The sequence below is a fragment of the Setaria italica genome, chromosome V (assembly GCF_000263155.2).
Source record: "Setaria italica strain Yugu1 chromosome V, Setaria_italica_v2.0, whole genome shotgun sequence".
NCBI lineage: Eukaryota > Viridiplantae > Streptophyta > Magnoliopsida > Poales > Poaceae > Setaria > Setaria italica.
The window spans coordinates 7,771,935-7,786,836 of NC_028454.1; the positions used below are offsets into that span (position 1 = coordinate 7,771,935).

The 14,902-nt window shown below is 49.0% G+C and overlaps 2 protein-coding genes across 2 annotated transcripts; both read left to right on the plus strand.

Moving 5' to 3' along the window:
• Positions 1–22: 22 nt before the first annotated feature.
• LOC101782158 lies at positions 23–2,068 on the plus strand. Its single transcript, XM_004967982.2, has 2 exons — positions 23–1,211; positions 1,331–2,068. Exons 1-2 carry the CDS (start codon positions 660–662, stop codon positions 1,991–1,993), a joined length of 1,215 nt encoding a protein of 404 aa, XP_004968039.1. The 5' UTR covers positions 23–659; the 3' UTR covers positions 1,994–2,068.
• A 7,390-nt stretch (positions 2,069–9,458) lies between these two features.
• Positions 9,459–10,932, plus strand: LOC101781760. Its single transcript, XM_004967981.3, has 2 exons — positions 9,459–10,043; positions 10,128–10,932. The coding sequence occupies exons 1-2, from the start codon at positions 9,498–9,500 to the stop codon at positions 10,782–10,784; spliced, it is 1,203 nt and encodes a 400-aa protein (XP_004968038.1). The 5' UTR covers positions 9,459–9,497; the 3' UTR covers positions 10,785–10,932.
• The last annotated feature ends 3,970 nt before the right edge of the window (positions 10,933–14,902 follow it).

The following is a 14,902-nucleotide window of genomic DNA, read 5'->3' on the forward strand; positions in this document are numbered from 1 at the left end:
GGCATACTCGAAAATGAGCATCTTCAGGCTTGTGGTGCCGTTTCGGCGTTTCGCCACAGCGAATACGTTGACCCGCACAAGCATAAAAAAGCTAAGTGCAGCCGCAACAAGCGATGCCTGTTGTCACTCCCACGCATAGCCGTGTCACTCAGTTTCTGCCCTTTTCCTTTTCTTTAAAAATGCAGATGAAATCAGCAATTGAATTGGATGAAAATTGACACCAGAGGTGTCGTTTCAGTGGAGGAATTAGTTTCAATTGCTCCTTCCGATCGGCATTTCTTCTGCGTATGCACAGCCGATTGACAAGACAATCCAAATAATCAGCATTTGTTTCTCCCAAAGGAGCAACGTCGTCTATGCATAAACAATATGAGAATCTGCATCTATACATTTCTACCAGTGATTCATATCGGAAGCAACAGACGAAAGGAGCAATGTGCAACAGATAATGAAAAAATAGTTAGTGAGCGTTACTAACTTTTTCAGGAAGAAGCCATGCTAGTAATTTGCAGAGCAAGCAAAGCGGAGCTGTGGGAGTGCGCGTATAATTCGAACCCGGCTGAGGCAGTGGACCACCAGCGATACTGTGCACGGTTAACCAGAGCACGCAGCTGCCTTTCTCTCACACAGTTACTCATGCTGTCAGCTTGAGCCAAGCCATGAACGACACGAACAGAGCCATGCCGGCGTCTCACATAGGCGGGAAGCTCCTCAATGCGGTGCCTATGCTTCTCCTCTTCTCACTGGGATTTGTCCTCGGCATGACCTACAACTCCAAGTTCCCAAACTTCTACCTCCCGTTTGTTGCGCCATTGCCCTCTCCTCCACCGCCGCCACCTCCACTACCACCGTCGCCGCCACCGCCACCTACTCCGTCGCCGCCGCCACCGCCGCCCCCAGCACCACCTACAAACCCACAAACGGGGCTGGTACGATTTCTCGAGCCGAGAAGCGTCATGCACAACATGACCGACGATGAGCTGCTGTGGTGGGCGTCCATGACGCCGAAGGTGCAGAGCTCGCCGTACCACCGGGTGCCCAAGGTGGCCTTCTTGTTCCTGGCGAGAGGGGACCTGCCGCTGCGGCCGCTGTGGGAGAAGTTCTTCGCCGGGCACGAAGGGCTCTACTCCATCTACGTGCACACCAATCCCTCCTACACCGGCTCGCCGCCGGAGGACTCCGTCTTCTACGGTCGCATGATCCCTAGCCAGGTAATCATAGACGATGATGGAGCACTAGTCTGAGCACGTCTTTTCGTTACCGATCTCACCCTGCAGTTTGAAGGCAACATTAACTATATATACATATATAAATCCGTCAATGCACGCAGAAAACGATGTGGGGGGACATCACCCTGGTGGCGGCGGAGCGCCGGCTACTGGCGAACGCGCTCCTGGACCTGGGCAACGAGCGCTTCGTCCTGCTCTCCGAGTCGTGCATTCCCATCTACAACTTCACCACCGTGCACGCCGTCCTCACCGGCACGAACACCAGCTTCGTGGACGTGATCGTGACCCCGGCGCGCTACGACCCCCTGTTCGGGGAGCGCCACAACATCACGGCGGCGCAGTGGCGCAAGGGCGCGCAGTGGTTCGAGATGGACCGGTCGCTGGCGCTGGAGGTGGTCTCCGACCGCACCTACTACCCGACGTTCCGGGAGCACTGCGCCGGGCGGCGGGCCTGCCTCATGGACGAGCACTACCTGCCGACGCTGATGAGCGTGCTGCGGTGGCCGCGGGGCGCCGGCCGGACGCTCACGTTCGCGGACTGGGACCGGAGGCGGCGGACGGGGTTCCACCCGCACACGCACCGGGCGGAGGAGGTGACGGCGGGGCTCATCGGGGAGATCAGGGGAGGGGAGCGCGCCGGCGTCAACTGCAGCGCGTTCAGGGACGCGGCGAGCGGGGTGTGCTACCTGTTCGCGCGCAAGTTCACGCCGGACACGCTGCAGCCGCTGCTCCGGTTGGCGCCCAAGGTCATGGGGTTCGGGTGAGAGGATCGGGATGGTATGGTATCTCGTTGTGACTTCTTCTTTTCGGAATTTTTTTGGAATTGTTACGGTACTCGTGTCACGTATCGGCAGCAGAATAATCAGAAGCTTCCACTGACGTGTATTTGAGCGGCATGCATAAACGGGAACACGTGGTGGTGGAACACCTCGTTTGGCGAGCGATAGCCACGTACGTTTCTTGGTTCACGCAATCACGCCAACAACCCGCGTGCACCGTGCTGCATGCCCGTGATCGCCGTGCGCCAGCCCAGGGCACGACGCCGACGCTTGAGGGCGGGCCGCGGGCATGCGTGCGCACACAGGCACGGGCTCACATGAATTCCTCCCTAAAATTAGGCATGCATAACAGGAAGTTTATTAGTAGCGCGATCGATCCGTTCTCACGTTTCTTCCATCTCCCACTCTTGTTAAGCTTCTATCCACCCCCTCCTCCCTCTCCCTAAGCCTGCCACTGTTTAATCTCAATAGCCATCTCCAACTCCGGCTAGAACTCCTCCATCGTTTCCCATCCAAGTCCTGTGTCTCTCCTCCGCCGCAAATTTTGTTGGAGCTCGAATCGTCCACGCCAAACCACCATTCCCACCGTCTCGCCTCATAGCCTTAAAGGAAAGAAACTGGGCACATTAATATAAATAAATTAAGCTCATAAAGTGGATGAGATGACAAACACAAAAATCAAGAAGCCCCAAAATATCTTAAAACTGAAAAGGGAATACAATCTATTATTAAAGTGTCTAACCTATGAAAACATGCATCTTTTTAATATAGAACCATCAAAGCAAACATACATGAGAAATTTAGTAAATAGGAATGAGAAATTTGGAAAAAATGACAAGTAGTTTGCTAGTACTATATGCCCTTGAAGCAAACTAACTACTTAACTATACTACCATACAATTTATTTGCACAATACTTTAAAATGAATTGGAACACAACAGGCTACCTTCAGTTCTATTTTGAGAACTTTTGCACAAAAGGCAAACACACACGGAGTGAAATACATTTGATTGGCATTCATACCCACTTTACATATGATGAACCATCAGAGAATTTTCCTTCCAAATAACAACTCGCCTTATGTATAGCTTTAAAGCAAAACGGATCCAGTTTAACAAATTCTCTGCAAGTTTTTGCAAGAAATATATTCACACATTAGTGTATTAGAATCACACTTGATCACAAATAATCATCAAACTGACAACAAATATTCAACATTAAGTTTGTAAAAAAAATAACAAATGTTTGAAAAGGAAAGAATTGATATTTTCATATTATGCATTAATATGTTATCAAATATATATGAATATGGTGAAAAATATAGAGATCAAGGAACACAAATATGCAAAAGTACGATCTCCATGTAAAATGATAAATACGAGGAATAAACACAGAACAACATATTGTGCGTCTATATAATCAAACTTAAACTATCCAAAATATACTTTGTTGGATGTGAGTGACTTATGATGATTTAAATTTATAAGATTTGTATATAAACAGATAAATCAAGGACTAATAATAGAAACACAAAGGCATAATTGTGCAAGTTGTTGTTGAACTGTTTCAACTTGTACTAACAATTATTTATTAGTAGATTAAATTTCAGCAGAATAATCTTGATCTAGCGACATGCCCCCGTACATTCGACGAAAGATATATGTCTTGTAGAATCTGAAGATAGATCTAAACCCGAACATGTCGCGTTCTTAACACCACCAAAATTTACTTGCAAACTCTGTTTGTGTATGGAGACCTTGAAGTTTTGCATATTCATTTGCGTTTTTGATATTTTGAATGAGCTATGTTTGCATGCAGGTGCCCGTAATATAATAAGAAACTATGTTCTTTCCATTGTGATCCATTTTTTACTTCGTTTTCATCCCACTTTGGCCAAACTTCTCCTCCCCAACCTCGCCCTAGTGCCTTGCGTAACCATCGCTGCTGATAATCCCAATAGCCCATCTCACACTCTGCACAAAGCTCCCCTGCCTCCAACACTTACCGCGGTACTACGTAGGTTTGTCATCGCTCCACCATCGCAAATTTCGTTGGAAATGCCCTCATCGCCATGCCCACCCAATCAACATCCCCAACTGCCCTTGCATAACCATCATCGTGACCGCCTCCAACGCTAACATGTCGACCTTCTTTAGGGCTAGCAACCATGGAACCCCAAAACCCTAATTCCTAACACCTAAACGGCAGTAGGGTGCAGATGAAGCTATGAAGGAGAAGCACGTGGGGCCCACCTAGGCATTGCAACTTACAAGAATTTTACGACATGGTGAATAATAGTTGTGCATGCGACTAATAACATCCACGATGCATCTTGCATCAGCATCATCAGTAGGGCAAAGACGGTTAATGGAACATGATTTCTCTTCACTACTTTTATGGTCGAGACTTGAGGTTTGTATCTGTGTCAATGAAGGATAAGACTGCTCAGTTCAAACACATTGCTTTTCCGTCAAACTAGACTGGGTGTAGGGAGAAGCAGGGGTGTGGGGCTGAGCTTATTGATCCACCCACCATAATGCTACATGCTCAAAATTTTCACCATGTAAATCCATAAAATAAATAAATTGAACCCCTGCACGGGTGGAACACGCATAACGCTATGTGCAGCACCACCACATCCCAATCTCCATTTCCCAAATCCATTATACCCTATCTCTCACTCTCTTCACCCCCTGGTGGATGGAGAACAAAGCGAGGGGGCAATAGGCAGAGCACACAATGAGCTATGCAGTGAGCACGCGGTACTATGCTTTTGGAGACTGTAGATATGCCAGGAGCCTAGAAGGTCCGGCATGGGAATTGCCAAATTGAAAATGTTAATGCTTTAATGGTTGGCTTAATTATCTGAGAAATATAATTGGGGAGCAATTGTTAAATCATTTCTTAGTTAGAAAACTTTATCCCATGCAAGTTAAGGATGAGACCGGAGCTATGAACGAGCGTAAAGTGAATGGTACCATTTTGTGGATTCTCTCAAGTAATTTGAGTTAGTATCTATATGAACAAGTTGTAAATGAGCTTTTATATTTTACATTATGTCATCTCGCATGGCAAGATGAGAAATCAAGATCTTCATATTTTCGATGAATAGATGTCCTTCCTTATTACAAGATTGAAAATCAGAGTATCTACCAATTTAGCTCCTCATGAAACAGAACTATGCAAGTAATATCGCACTTGGCCTCTTATCACCGATATTTGGTCCTGCCAATATAAACATGATCTTACTTTTTTGCGATTTTATTTTATTTGAAATAAATATAAAATAATTGTAGAATGTTGTTAGTTCAATAACTAGTTGTTAATAAATAATTTAAGCACCGGGACATCATTTTAGATTTTTCAGTAGGTACATATACCATCACCAATTGCATTGTTTGATTTAAATTTCTTATGTTTACCCGACTGATGAGGATCCCTCTTACACTGTGCGAGATAGAGGTAATGGGGCAAATTAAAATACCTTGTATTTGGGATGGATGGAGTATATCCTACTCCCATGACTTTTTTTTTTTAACAAACAAGCCATGCTAATTTGGACAAGTCGTGCTTCCATTCATGGTGCCTCAGTGAGAGAGTATAGCACCAGTTCAGTGAACGATAGTATAACCAAAGCTAGCAGGCTAGCAGCGTCTCTCTCTCACGCATGCTAGCTTGAGCTAAGTCGGTAAGCGCTAAGGTAAATCAGCGGTCGATCGGAGGTTTCCAGCCTCACGGGCACATGGTGGGTCCTACTAGTCGTTGCATTTGCTTTCCACTTCTCTTCTGCAGTCTTGCTCCCCGTCTCTTTTCCTCCTCTCTCTCTCATCTCCAATCCAGAGCAGCTCCGTGCGGGATCGAGGGGGTGGCTGACGGCGGAGCTCCAAACGGAAGAGCTTGGCGCGGAGCTCGAGCTCTCGACGCGCGCGTGCCAGTAGGGCCGATGGCTCGATAGGTTCGGCTTTAGCCGGCAGCGGCGGGCCTCGACAAGCTCCTCCGCACGGGGCGAAGCTGGACAGGCCGAAGCGGTGTTGCGAGCTCCACGCGTGAGGATGACAGCCGGAGTGGGACGGAGGGGCACGTGAGGTCCCGCGCGCAGGCGCCCATGGTGAAGCGGCGAGGTTGCGCCCACGAGCCGTGGTGAGGTGCAGGTGGGGCTCAGCAGGGAGCTCATGGGGAGCGAGGCGGCGAGGCCCGACCGGATCCGCGAGTCGGCACAGTAAGGAGCACAACGACGGGCTGCGCTGAGCTCCTCGATGAACTTAATGAAAAATCTTTTTTGTGTAATTCCAAATATGAAGCAAATCTTCATATCTTATTGGTGAAACTGAATACTTAAAATTCAACGGAACCCTTGTTTTCTTATTTTTCTTCTTTAACCATAAATCAAAAAAAAATTACCTCCTTTTTTTCATGTATTTTTCTGATTAAGAAAAATAAAAAAATATTTTTTTTCCTGATTTTGTTCAAAATTTTCATGTATAATTTTTTTTAAGTCTGTTCCAAGTTTTTCTTCAAACTTTTGTGTTTCAAAACTTTTTTGTTCGGATTTTTCTTTCTCGATTTTTGTTTAAAAAACTTTCGGTTCCCGATTGTTTTCAATTTTGTGTAAAATTTTTATTCATTAAAATTTGTTCAAAAACTTTTGTTCCTAATTGTTTCAATTTTTTGTAAATTTTTCCTCAAAAAATTCTTCCAAAATATTTTTTTCCAAATATGTCAACGAACTTTTTTGATTTTTTTAGGCTAGCGGGGCGCAGTTGGCTAGGGCCCGCGAGATTTGGTTGTTAGCGGGTGGAGGGGGAGGTCGACGTTGCATGCGCTGGCGTACGTGTTGGAATTAACCGGATGGAAGCCTCCGTCCGATCACCCGTAAATTAGACGATTTGGTCTGTAAGTCATGAGTAACACTTAGGCAAGAAACTGCCAAAAAAAATATAGACAAGAAACTCCTCAATTTGGTGCCTACGCTTCTCTTCTCCTTGGGATTTGTCCTGGGCATGATCTCCGACTCCAACTTCCCAAACATCGTTGCACCTCACTTTCGTTCCACCAATGCCCTCTTCTGTACCGTTGCCACCATCATATCACCGCTGCCACCTGTGCCATTAACACCTCAACCCCTGCACCCTGCAGCTTACGCCATCCCCACGATCGCCTCCACCTACACAATCGCCGCTCCCACAAGTGAGAGTTAGTCTCCGCTCGTGATTTGATTCCGTTGAAAACAACTTCATCATTCTTATCTAGTACACTTTTTTTTGCTAATCATTCTAGTCAAGTGGCTACCGGTACACATTCCATCTAGCTGCATGTTTGAAATGCAAGTACATATCAGTTGAATGACTGAATGGAGAAAACGAATTGGGGGACGTGACCCTGGTTGCAGCGGAGTGTCGACTCCTAGCGAACGCCCTCCTGGACCTCGCCATCGAGCGCTTCGCGCTGCTGTCCGAGTCGTGCATCCCCATCTGCAACTTCACCAGATTGTACGCGCTGCTCATCGGCTCCAGCACCAGTTTCATCGACAGTTTCGGTAACCACGACAGCGAAGGTGCGCTACAACCTCAGCCTCGCGCAGTGGCGCAAGGGCTTCCAATGGTTCGAGATGGACGGCGCGTCCACGCTCGAGGTCGTCTCCAACGACACCTACTTCCTGGCGTTCCAAGAGTACTGGACGTCTGCGCCGCCGTGCCGGTCTGCCTCATGGACGAGCACTACATCCCGAAGGTGCTGGAAGCGGACGTAGTGGATGCACCCGCACACCCACGAGGGGGCGGAGGTGATGGAGGAGCTCGTCAGGATCAGGGAAGACGGGGGCAACCGCTGCTTCTACAATGGCGCCAGTAACGGGATCTGCAACCTGTTCGCGCGCAAGTTCGCGCCGGGACACGCTCGGGCCCCTGCTCCGCTTGGCGCCCAAGGTACGGTCATGGGTTTGGCCTTTGGCTGACCAGATCGTCGAAGTCGACGTTTTGAAATAGACTTGTGCTACTGAATCCACTCGTTGGCGATCATACGGAGTACCCGTGAACATGTTTGACCCGAGAGAATATAGAAACAGATCAGAACATGCATCACGATTATGCATCCTCGTTTACCGAGCGTCCGAGCCTACACTTGTGTCCATCCTAAGTTTCCTTTCTTTCCGACGTGCCCCTGGATCAGACCTCAAGCCACTTCAAGTCTTCAACATGATCAGAAGCATCAAGGGATGAATGAATACCAGGGAGGGATGGACGGCTGAGATATGTCATGTATGCACAATTGACAATCCTTCAGTTCCCACCTAGAAAATATTATATCTACATCAACCATATTTACTCACTCCCACTGTGAATATAGTTTAATTTTAGTCATCTTTAATAAAATCTGAATGTTTGCTTCAGCTTACTACTGCTAGTTTGTGATTGCGTAATCCGAACTTCAAACAAACAGACAGATTGCAATACTACGATTACAACAGTCTAGTCCCCGGACTGTAACATTCTAACAATATGTGTTCCACTAGTTTTCTACAAAATCTACAACGTACCAGCTACTTTTCACAATCTGCAACTGAATGTGGCTTAAGTTGTTCTATGATTCAGAATGTAATTTTTCCTTATTTATATCATTTCGTCCAGCTTTTCTGTCCCTTAAGTTCTTCAATGAAACGAGTCGCAATAGTGGTTGCAAAACATGAACCTACCTCCCTAATCCTCGTGTACATCTCTAAGGCGACCTATATTTGCAACGGGAGTAGTACATTGTAGGATGCCATTATTGTAGAAGTCCAGTTCTTGCAGAACAATCTTAAAAAGACCTTGCTCTGTTATGTTGCTTCCGTAGAAGCTCACGGAGACACAGCTGAAAAAAATTGCGTCCTACTATGCCGAGATAGTACAAGGTGAAGTATGTAATGTACTAATATAACCATGCTGTTGAATGGGGAGATCTGCCAGAATTGTGTGTGTGTGTGAAAGCTGACTGACCGGTTCCTCTTATGTTGTGAGGCAGCTTTGTCGGCGACCTACTGGGCCTTCTTCTGAGTTTGGCCATGTACACTTGTGCTTTTTAATATAGCATGTTGCTCTCCTGCCAGTCTATTTTTTTTTAAAAAAAAAAGAGGCAGCTTTGTTTCCTACAATCCTTTTTCACAGCAATATGTAACAAACAGATCTGAAACTGTTTATACTTCTCCATTATCGGTAGTTTGTCATTGAAGCAAAGGATGAACGAAACGACGACCCATTGATTGCTTGCATCCTACTAACAGGCAAAGAGCTAGTGAAGTAAATCAGGGAATAGTAGTAGCTTTTGCACGAGCAAGCCATGTTAATGTGCAGGGGAAGCAAAGCGGCCGGCGCCGCGCGTGAATTCGCTGCTGCGGCCTCAACGAGGCCGCAGAACACTAGCAGCCATTGTATAAGGCTGCAAGTGTAGAGCCAGGGGCCAGGGCAGAGCATTTCTCCCTCACGCATGCTACCTTCTAAGCTCTAGCCAAGCCATGAAGGACACAAAGAAGCCCACGCGGGGGTCTCGCTTAGGCGGGAGGCTCGCCGGCGTGGCGTCCATGCTCCTCCTCGTCTCGTTGGGGTTCGTCCTCGGCGTGACCTCCTCCAACGCCATGTTCGTCAGGTTCTACCTCCCTTTCATGCCGCCGCTACGCTCCACTACTACTACTACCGCGGCGTCATCTTCGCCTCCGCCGCAGCCGCCGCCCACACCGTCCCCGCCGCCGCCGCAAGACCACCGGCAAACGGAGTCGGCGGGCTTCCTGGCGGCGCCGAGCGGCGTCATGCACAACATGACCGACGAGGAGCTGTACTGGCGAGCGTCCATGGCGCCCATGGTTCGCCGCGCGCCGGACAGCCGCGTCCCGAAGGTCGCCTTCTTGTTCCTGGTCAGGGGGGAACTGCCGCTGCGGCCTCTGTGGGAGAAGTTCTTCGCGGGGCACCAAGGACTCTACTCCATTTACGTCCACGCCCACCCCTCCTACACCGGCTCGCCGCCGGTGGACTCCGTCTTCTACGGCCGCTACATCCCGAGCCAGGTAACGACCAAGAATTCAGACGACAGAGCACTCTGAAAACAACGCAAATTCACATCCGAATTCTCGGTGGTTTCACATTTGCAGAGGACGAAGTGGGGCGACGCGAGCCTGGTGGAGGCGGAGCGGCGGCTGCTAGCGAACGCGCTCCTGGACCTGGGCAACGAACGGTTCGCGCTTTTCTCGGAGGCGTGCATCCCGGTGTACGACTTCCCCACCGTGTACGCCTTCCTCACCGGCGCCAACACCAGCTTCGTCGACTGCTACGAGAACGGCGGCAGCCGATCCCGGTACCGGCCCTTCTTCGCCACCCGCAACATCACGCTGGCGCGGTGGCGCAAGGGCGCGCAGTGGTTCGAGATGGACCGCGCCCTGGCGCTCGAGTCCGTCGCCGACGAGTTCTGCTTCCCGGCGTTCCGGGACTTCTGCGTGGGGCGGAGCGAGTGCCTCATCGACGAGCACTACCTCCCGACGCTGGTGAGCGTGCTGGGGTGGGGCCGCCGCAACGCCAACCGCACGCTCACGTACGCCGACTGGAAGCGCGCCGTCAACCGGCACCCGCACACCCACGGCGCGGCGGAGGTGACGGAGGAGCTGATCAGGGAGATCCGGGAGGACGGCGGAAGGAGGTGCTTCTACAACGGCGCGTGGAACGGGGTCTGCAACCTGTTCGCGCGCAAGTTTTCGCCGGACGCGCTCGAGCCGCTGCTCCGGGTGGCGCCCAAGGTCATGGGCTTCGGCTGACGAGACGGCGACGACGACGATCGGAGCAGGAATTGTACCATAGTATTCTTTTGCGTCGTGGCCGATGATCGATCCAGGTTGAGCTGGGGATCACAGGCCGAGAGTCCAGTATCAAGAGCAGAATAAACTCTGAAAATTTTTGCGATCATGAACGCCTCGTTTGTCAACCGATAGCCATGCGTATTGCTGGCTGGGTGGGTTTCGCGGCGACATGGCGTGGGCATGTCGTTGTGGCTGCGCGGCCGCGGCGTGGTGATGGGCACAACACAAGGGCGGCAGGCGGAGCACGCAGCCCTCGTGCGCCGCCGCCGGGACTGGCGGTGAGTTGCGTGCGGCGTGCCTTCTCGGCTCGGGTATCGGCGGAGAGGGAGGTTCCGTTGATTTGGGCGGAAAAGGCGGGCGCTTGGAGATGAGGAGCTTGAGTTTCTTCGCCCCTGTTGGGCTGGATCTCGGTAGATCGGCCCAATACTGGTTGAAACGAACAGCTTCTAGCTAAAAAACTCCTTAATTGGGCCGGATTGGACGAATTAGATGGGTGCGGAGGAGTAGGAAGGAATACCGGATCGTGCAACTAACGACTCCGACTTCTAAGCTTAAGAATAATACCGTATCGCTTAGCTATCTTTACCACGTCTCGCTCAAATGGCAAATGGGGCTTAATGTAAGCCGTGCGTCACATATGTTGTGTATGTATGTAAAAGAATTATGAAAATTAAGAAAATTGTGCTAAGTTTTGTTTGAACTAATCTATGAAATGATTTGGGCTATATTGCCATTGGATCTCCGAATTCCCAACGTGTGTGCATTGGCGATAATCTTTTGCAACCGGCGCCACAACCACATACACGAATGCCATCTGTTCAACCTGAACATACCACCGAAACTCCGCTATACCGTTTCGGCCATGCAGCTGCTTCCCTTTTTTAAATCATTTTATGAGCTTCATAAATATAAAAATCCAAAGCTTTACTTAATATTACTCGATCCGTTCCAAATTATAGTGAGTCAAATTTCTCTAACTATGGCCAAACTTATAGAAAAAATATATCGATATTTACAACATCAAAGTAATCAGAATGGACCATGAAATATATCTTGGCAGTGCATTTATTTGGTATTAGACAGATTTGACTTAAACAAAATTAAAGTGAACTATAATTTAGAATTGATGGAGTTAAGCTAGTACAGAGTGATCAGGCCAATTCATTATCTAAAGGGCACATTAGATCAATTAACATATTTAGTTATCCGGCCTGGTACCATGACGATGCACAAATAGTGTCAAATTTGAATATCAGTAATTCACACTAGTAGTAGTAGCTAGTAGTGAGACAAATTGTGCAGTGCGCGCTGTTGTGGCCAAGAGGGCCTCGGCGAATGAGAGAAACCTTTTCATTGTTTTGGGGATTTTTCTGTACACCACCATTTCTTGGTGACTAGGACGTTGCTACGGACTTAAAGAAATTTTCTCTATAAGAATTATATACCAACATAAAAATAGGTGCATACATTTTGTCTTGAACTATATTCATGTTCTAGATATATATTAAACTGAACCATATAATCAATGGTTCGCAAAATAAAACCCAGCTCTAGAAATTTTACCTCTAACTCGCCAGCTCGAAATAAATAAAAATTCTACCTATTACAAATACATATGTGTGGGCTCAGTGGCGGCACTGAGGGGAGGGGATCGGCGGCGATCATGGCTTCCCCCAACAAAAAAAATTCTATTACCCCTTGTCAATTGTCCGCTAAAGCCAAAACCAATTGATCCTCAACAGGCTAAAGGCCTTATCAGCACTCAGCCAAGCCCAATTGGCATTTTGGCAACTGTTGCTCAGTGCCAACAATCGCACGTAAGCACATAGGTGGTCAGGTGTCTGTTCACGTACCTAATCACGCGACGTTTCATCCCAATCTCGCGACGCGCGGACGCTGCCAAAACCTCGCCCGATGCCCAGTTGTCCACCGCCTGTGGTCTGCGGACTGCCAGAATCTTGCACTGCCATTGCGCCATGGACAGCGGGCAAACCGATGATCGCGGCGGCGTGGCTGCAATGGAGAGTAACATCACGACCGACTCTTCTACTTCTGATGTTCTTTCTCCAACTCAAACCAACGTAAGCAAGCCCTATTTTCCTAAGCCATATCGGTATATCTCTTAAATTATTTTCAATTTTATTTCTTGTCTCATAATATCATAGGATCATTATTAGTGGATGATTATCATTTGATTGACAGGTACGTTCTTATTTTATATTATTGGTACTTAGTTTCTTAACCAGAAATTACAACATCGAGTACTTTTTTTCATTTGTAGGTTGATTCTCCTTGTGTATTGGCGTTGCATAATTAATTGCTATAGTCATAACTAGCTATTTGTATGCTTGCGTGGACAATGAAAAATTGGAACAAATTGTCAAATTCTTGAACCGGCGAATGTTTGTCTAAGCACCCCTATTTTCTCTCCAGTTCCACCACTGAAACTGGTGGAAAGCCTGGATGATGAGCGCGGCAGCGGAGAGGCTCTCCTGTCACGGTCAGCGATTCGATGCGAGGAGCTCCATGGTCAGAAGGAAACGCAAAAATCAAGAACGGGAATTGAAGCAAACGCAAAAACCTATCCAATTCACACCGGAGGGCGATCAGAATTGAATCCAAAAGGCACTATTTTACCCCCTTCGATACCTTCAAGGACTCGATGTTGATGGCTGATAGTTGACCATGAGAGCGCCGCCCGGAGAGTAGGAGCGCGAACACGTTAGGGTTCCTGCCCTGAGCAGCGGCGACAGCACCAGCTGATGTTGATGGCACATGAGAGGAGATGATGATACATGGCATGGCTGGATGGAGGATGCAATCAGGAAAGATCGCACGCGCCGACGCACGACCGAAGGTTTTTTCGGCGAACGGGGAGGAGGCCGAGCAGCCGATGCGTCTGCCGTTGTCGGCGCGTCCAGGCCGTTGGCGACGATGTCCAGGGCATGGAAGATGGCCAGCGACGCGACGAGGATGTCCAGGCCGTCTGAGGCACCACCCGTTGGCGATCGAAGAGCTGGATCGTTGAAGGTGCGGAGACGAGTAACTTGCGGAGACGTGGGGGCTCTGTCGGGCGTGACTCGCGAGGGTCGTGGACGCCGCGGCAGATGGAAAACTGCCGAGCGGACGGCTTCACCAAAAAAAGCGTCGCCTATTCCCGATTCTTAGTTGTAGAGATGTACTAATACTCCGTATTAGTCAAAAATTGCGGTATTAGTACAAGCTATACCCGAACCCAGCCCTACATGGCTGATCAATCTAAAATATTTGTTTGATAATTTTTCATTTTTGTCTTCGTTTCCTCAAAATACCCTCGATTGCATAAATATTTAACTATACCCATTTGCAAAATTTGCAACTTGTCAGACTAAAAGAAAATAATCGTATAAATTGGTGCATAGTGGGTGAAATTTTTTCTTTAACAAAACTCCGGTTATTTGCAAAAAGAACAGGGCACCAGCTGCTGTCCTCTGCTCCGCACTCCGCTCCGTCTCAGCGGGGCAGCCGGCAGCGGCACAAGCGCACGTGCCACGCAAGCCTCCCCACGGCGGCACTGCTTCGTCAATGCCAGCTCATTGGACGCCGATCGACCTCGCGGCGCTGTCCGATTTCCATCTCGCCGGAGACCCATGTCCGGCACCGCGCTGGCTAGCTGGAGATCCAAGAGGAGGGGCCAACCGAATAACCGATGCTTCGGCAACGGTGCCAGGAACAGCATCTGCAACCTGTTCGCGGCCAAGTTCACGGAGACATGGCGAGGGCACGCCGTTGCAGTTGCGCGGCGCCGTGGTGAGCACGCGGGCGGAACGCGGAAGGCGGAGCACGCAGGCGGCTCTCGTCCGCGTTCTCGCGAGATTCCCGTGGCGGAAAAGGCGGGCCATATGGTAGGGCCGGGTTCGGGTATAGCTGGGCCGTAACGCGGCTGGCTAGCTGGGCCGTTTGATAATATTAGATCCGAAACGCATAACCATGCATATTCAGCCCAACAGATTAGCAATAGTACCGTATGCTTACCTATCTTTCCCGCGTCTCGCTCAAAAGGAAAAACGGACTCGGAGCAATCGGTCCCCGGTAAC

Excerpts from the sequence above, each read along its gene's own strand:
- LOC101781760 (XM_004967981.3), top strand. The coding sequence starts at position 9,498 with ATGAAGGACACAAAGAAGCCCACGCGGGGGTCTCGCTTAGGCGGGAGG. Across the intron at positions 10,044-10,127 it reads GCCGCTACATCCCGAGCCAG|AGGACGAAGTGGGGCGACGC; the intron begins GTAACGACCAAG and ends TCACATTTGCAG.
- LOC101782158 (XM_004967982.2), top strand. The coding sequence starts at position 660 with ATGAACGACACGAACAGAGCCATGCCGGCGTCTCACATAGGCGGGAAG. Across the intron at positions 1,212-1,330 it reads GTCGCATGATCCCTAGCCAG|AAAACGATGTGGGGGGACAT; the intron begins GTAATCATAGAC and ends CAATGCACGCAG.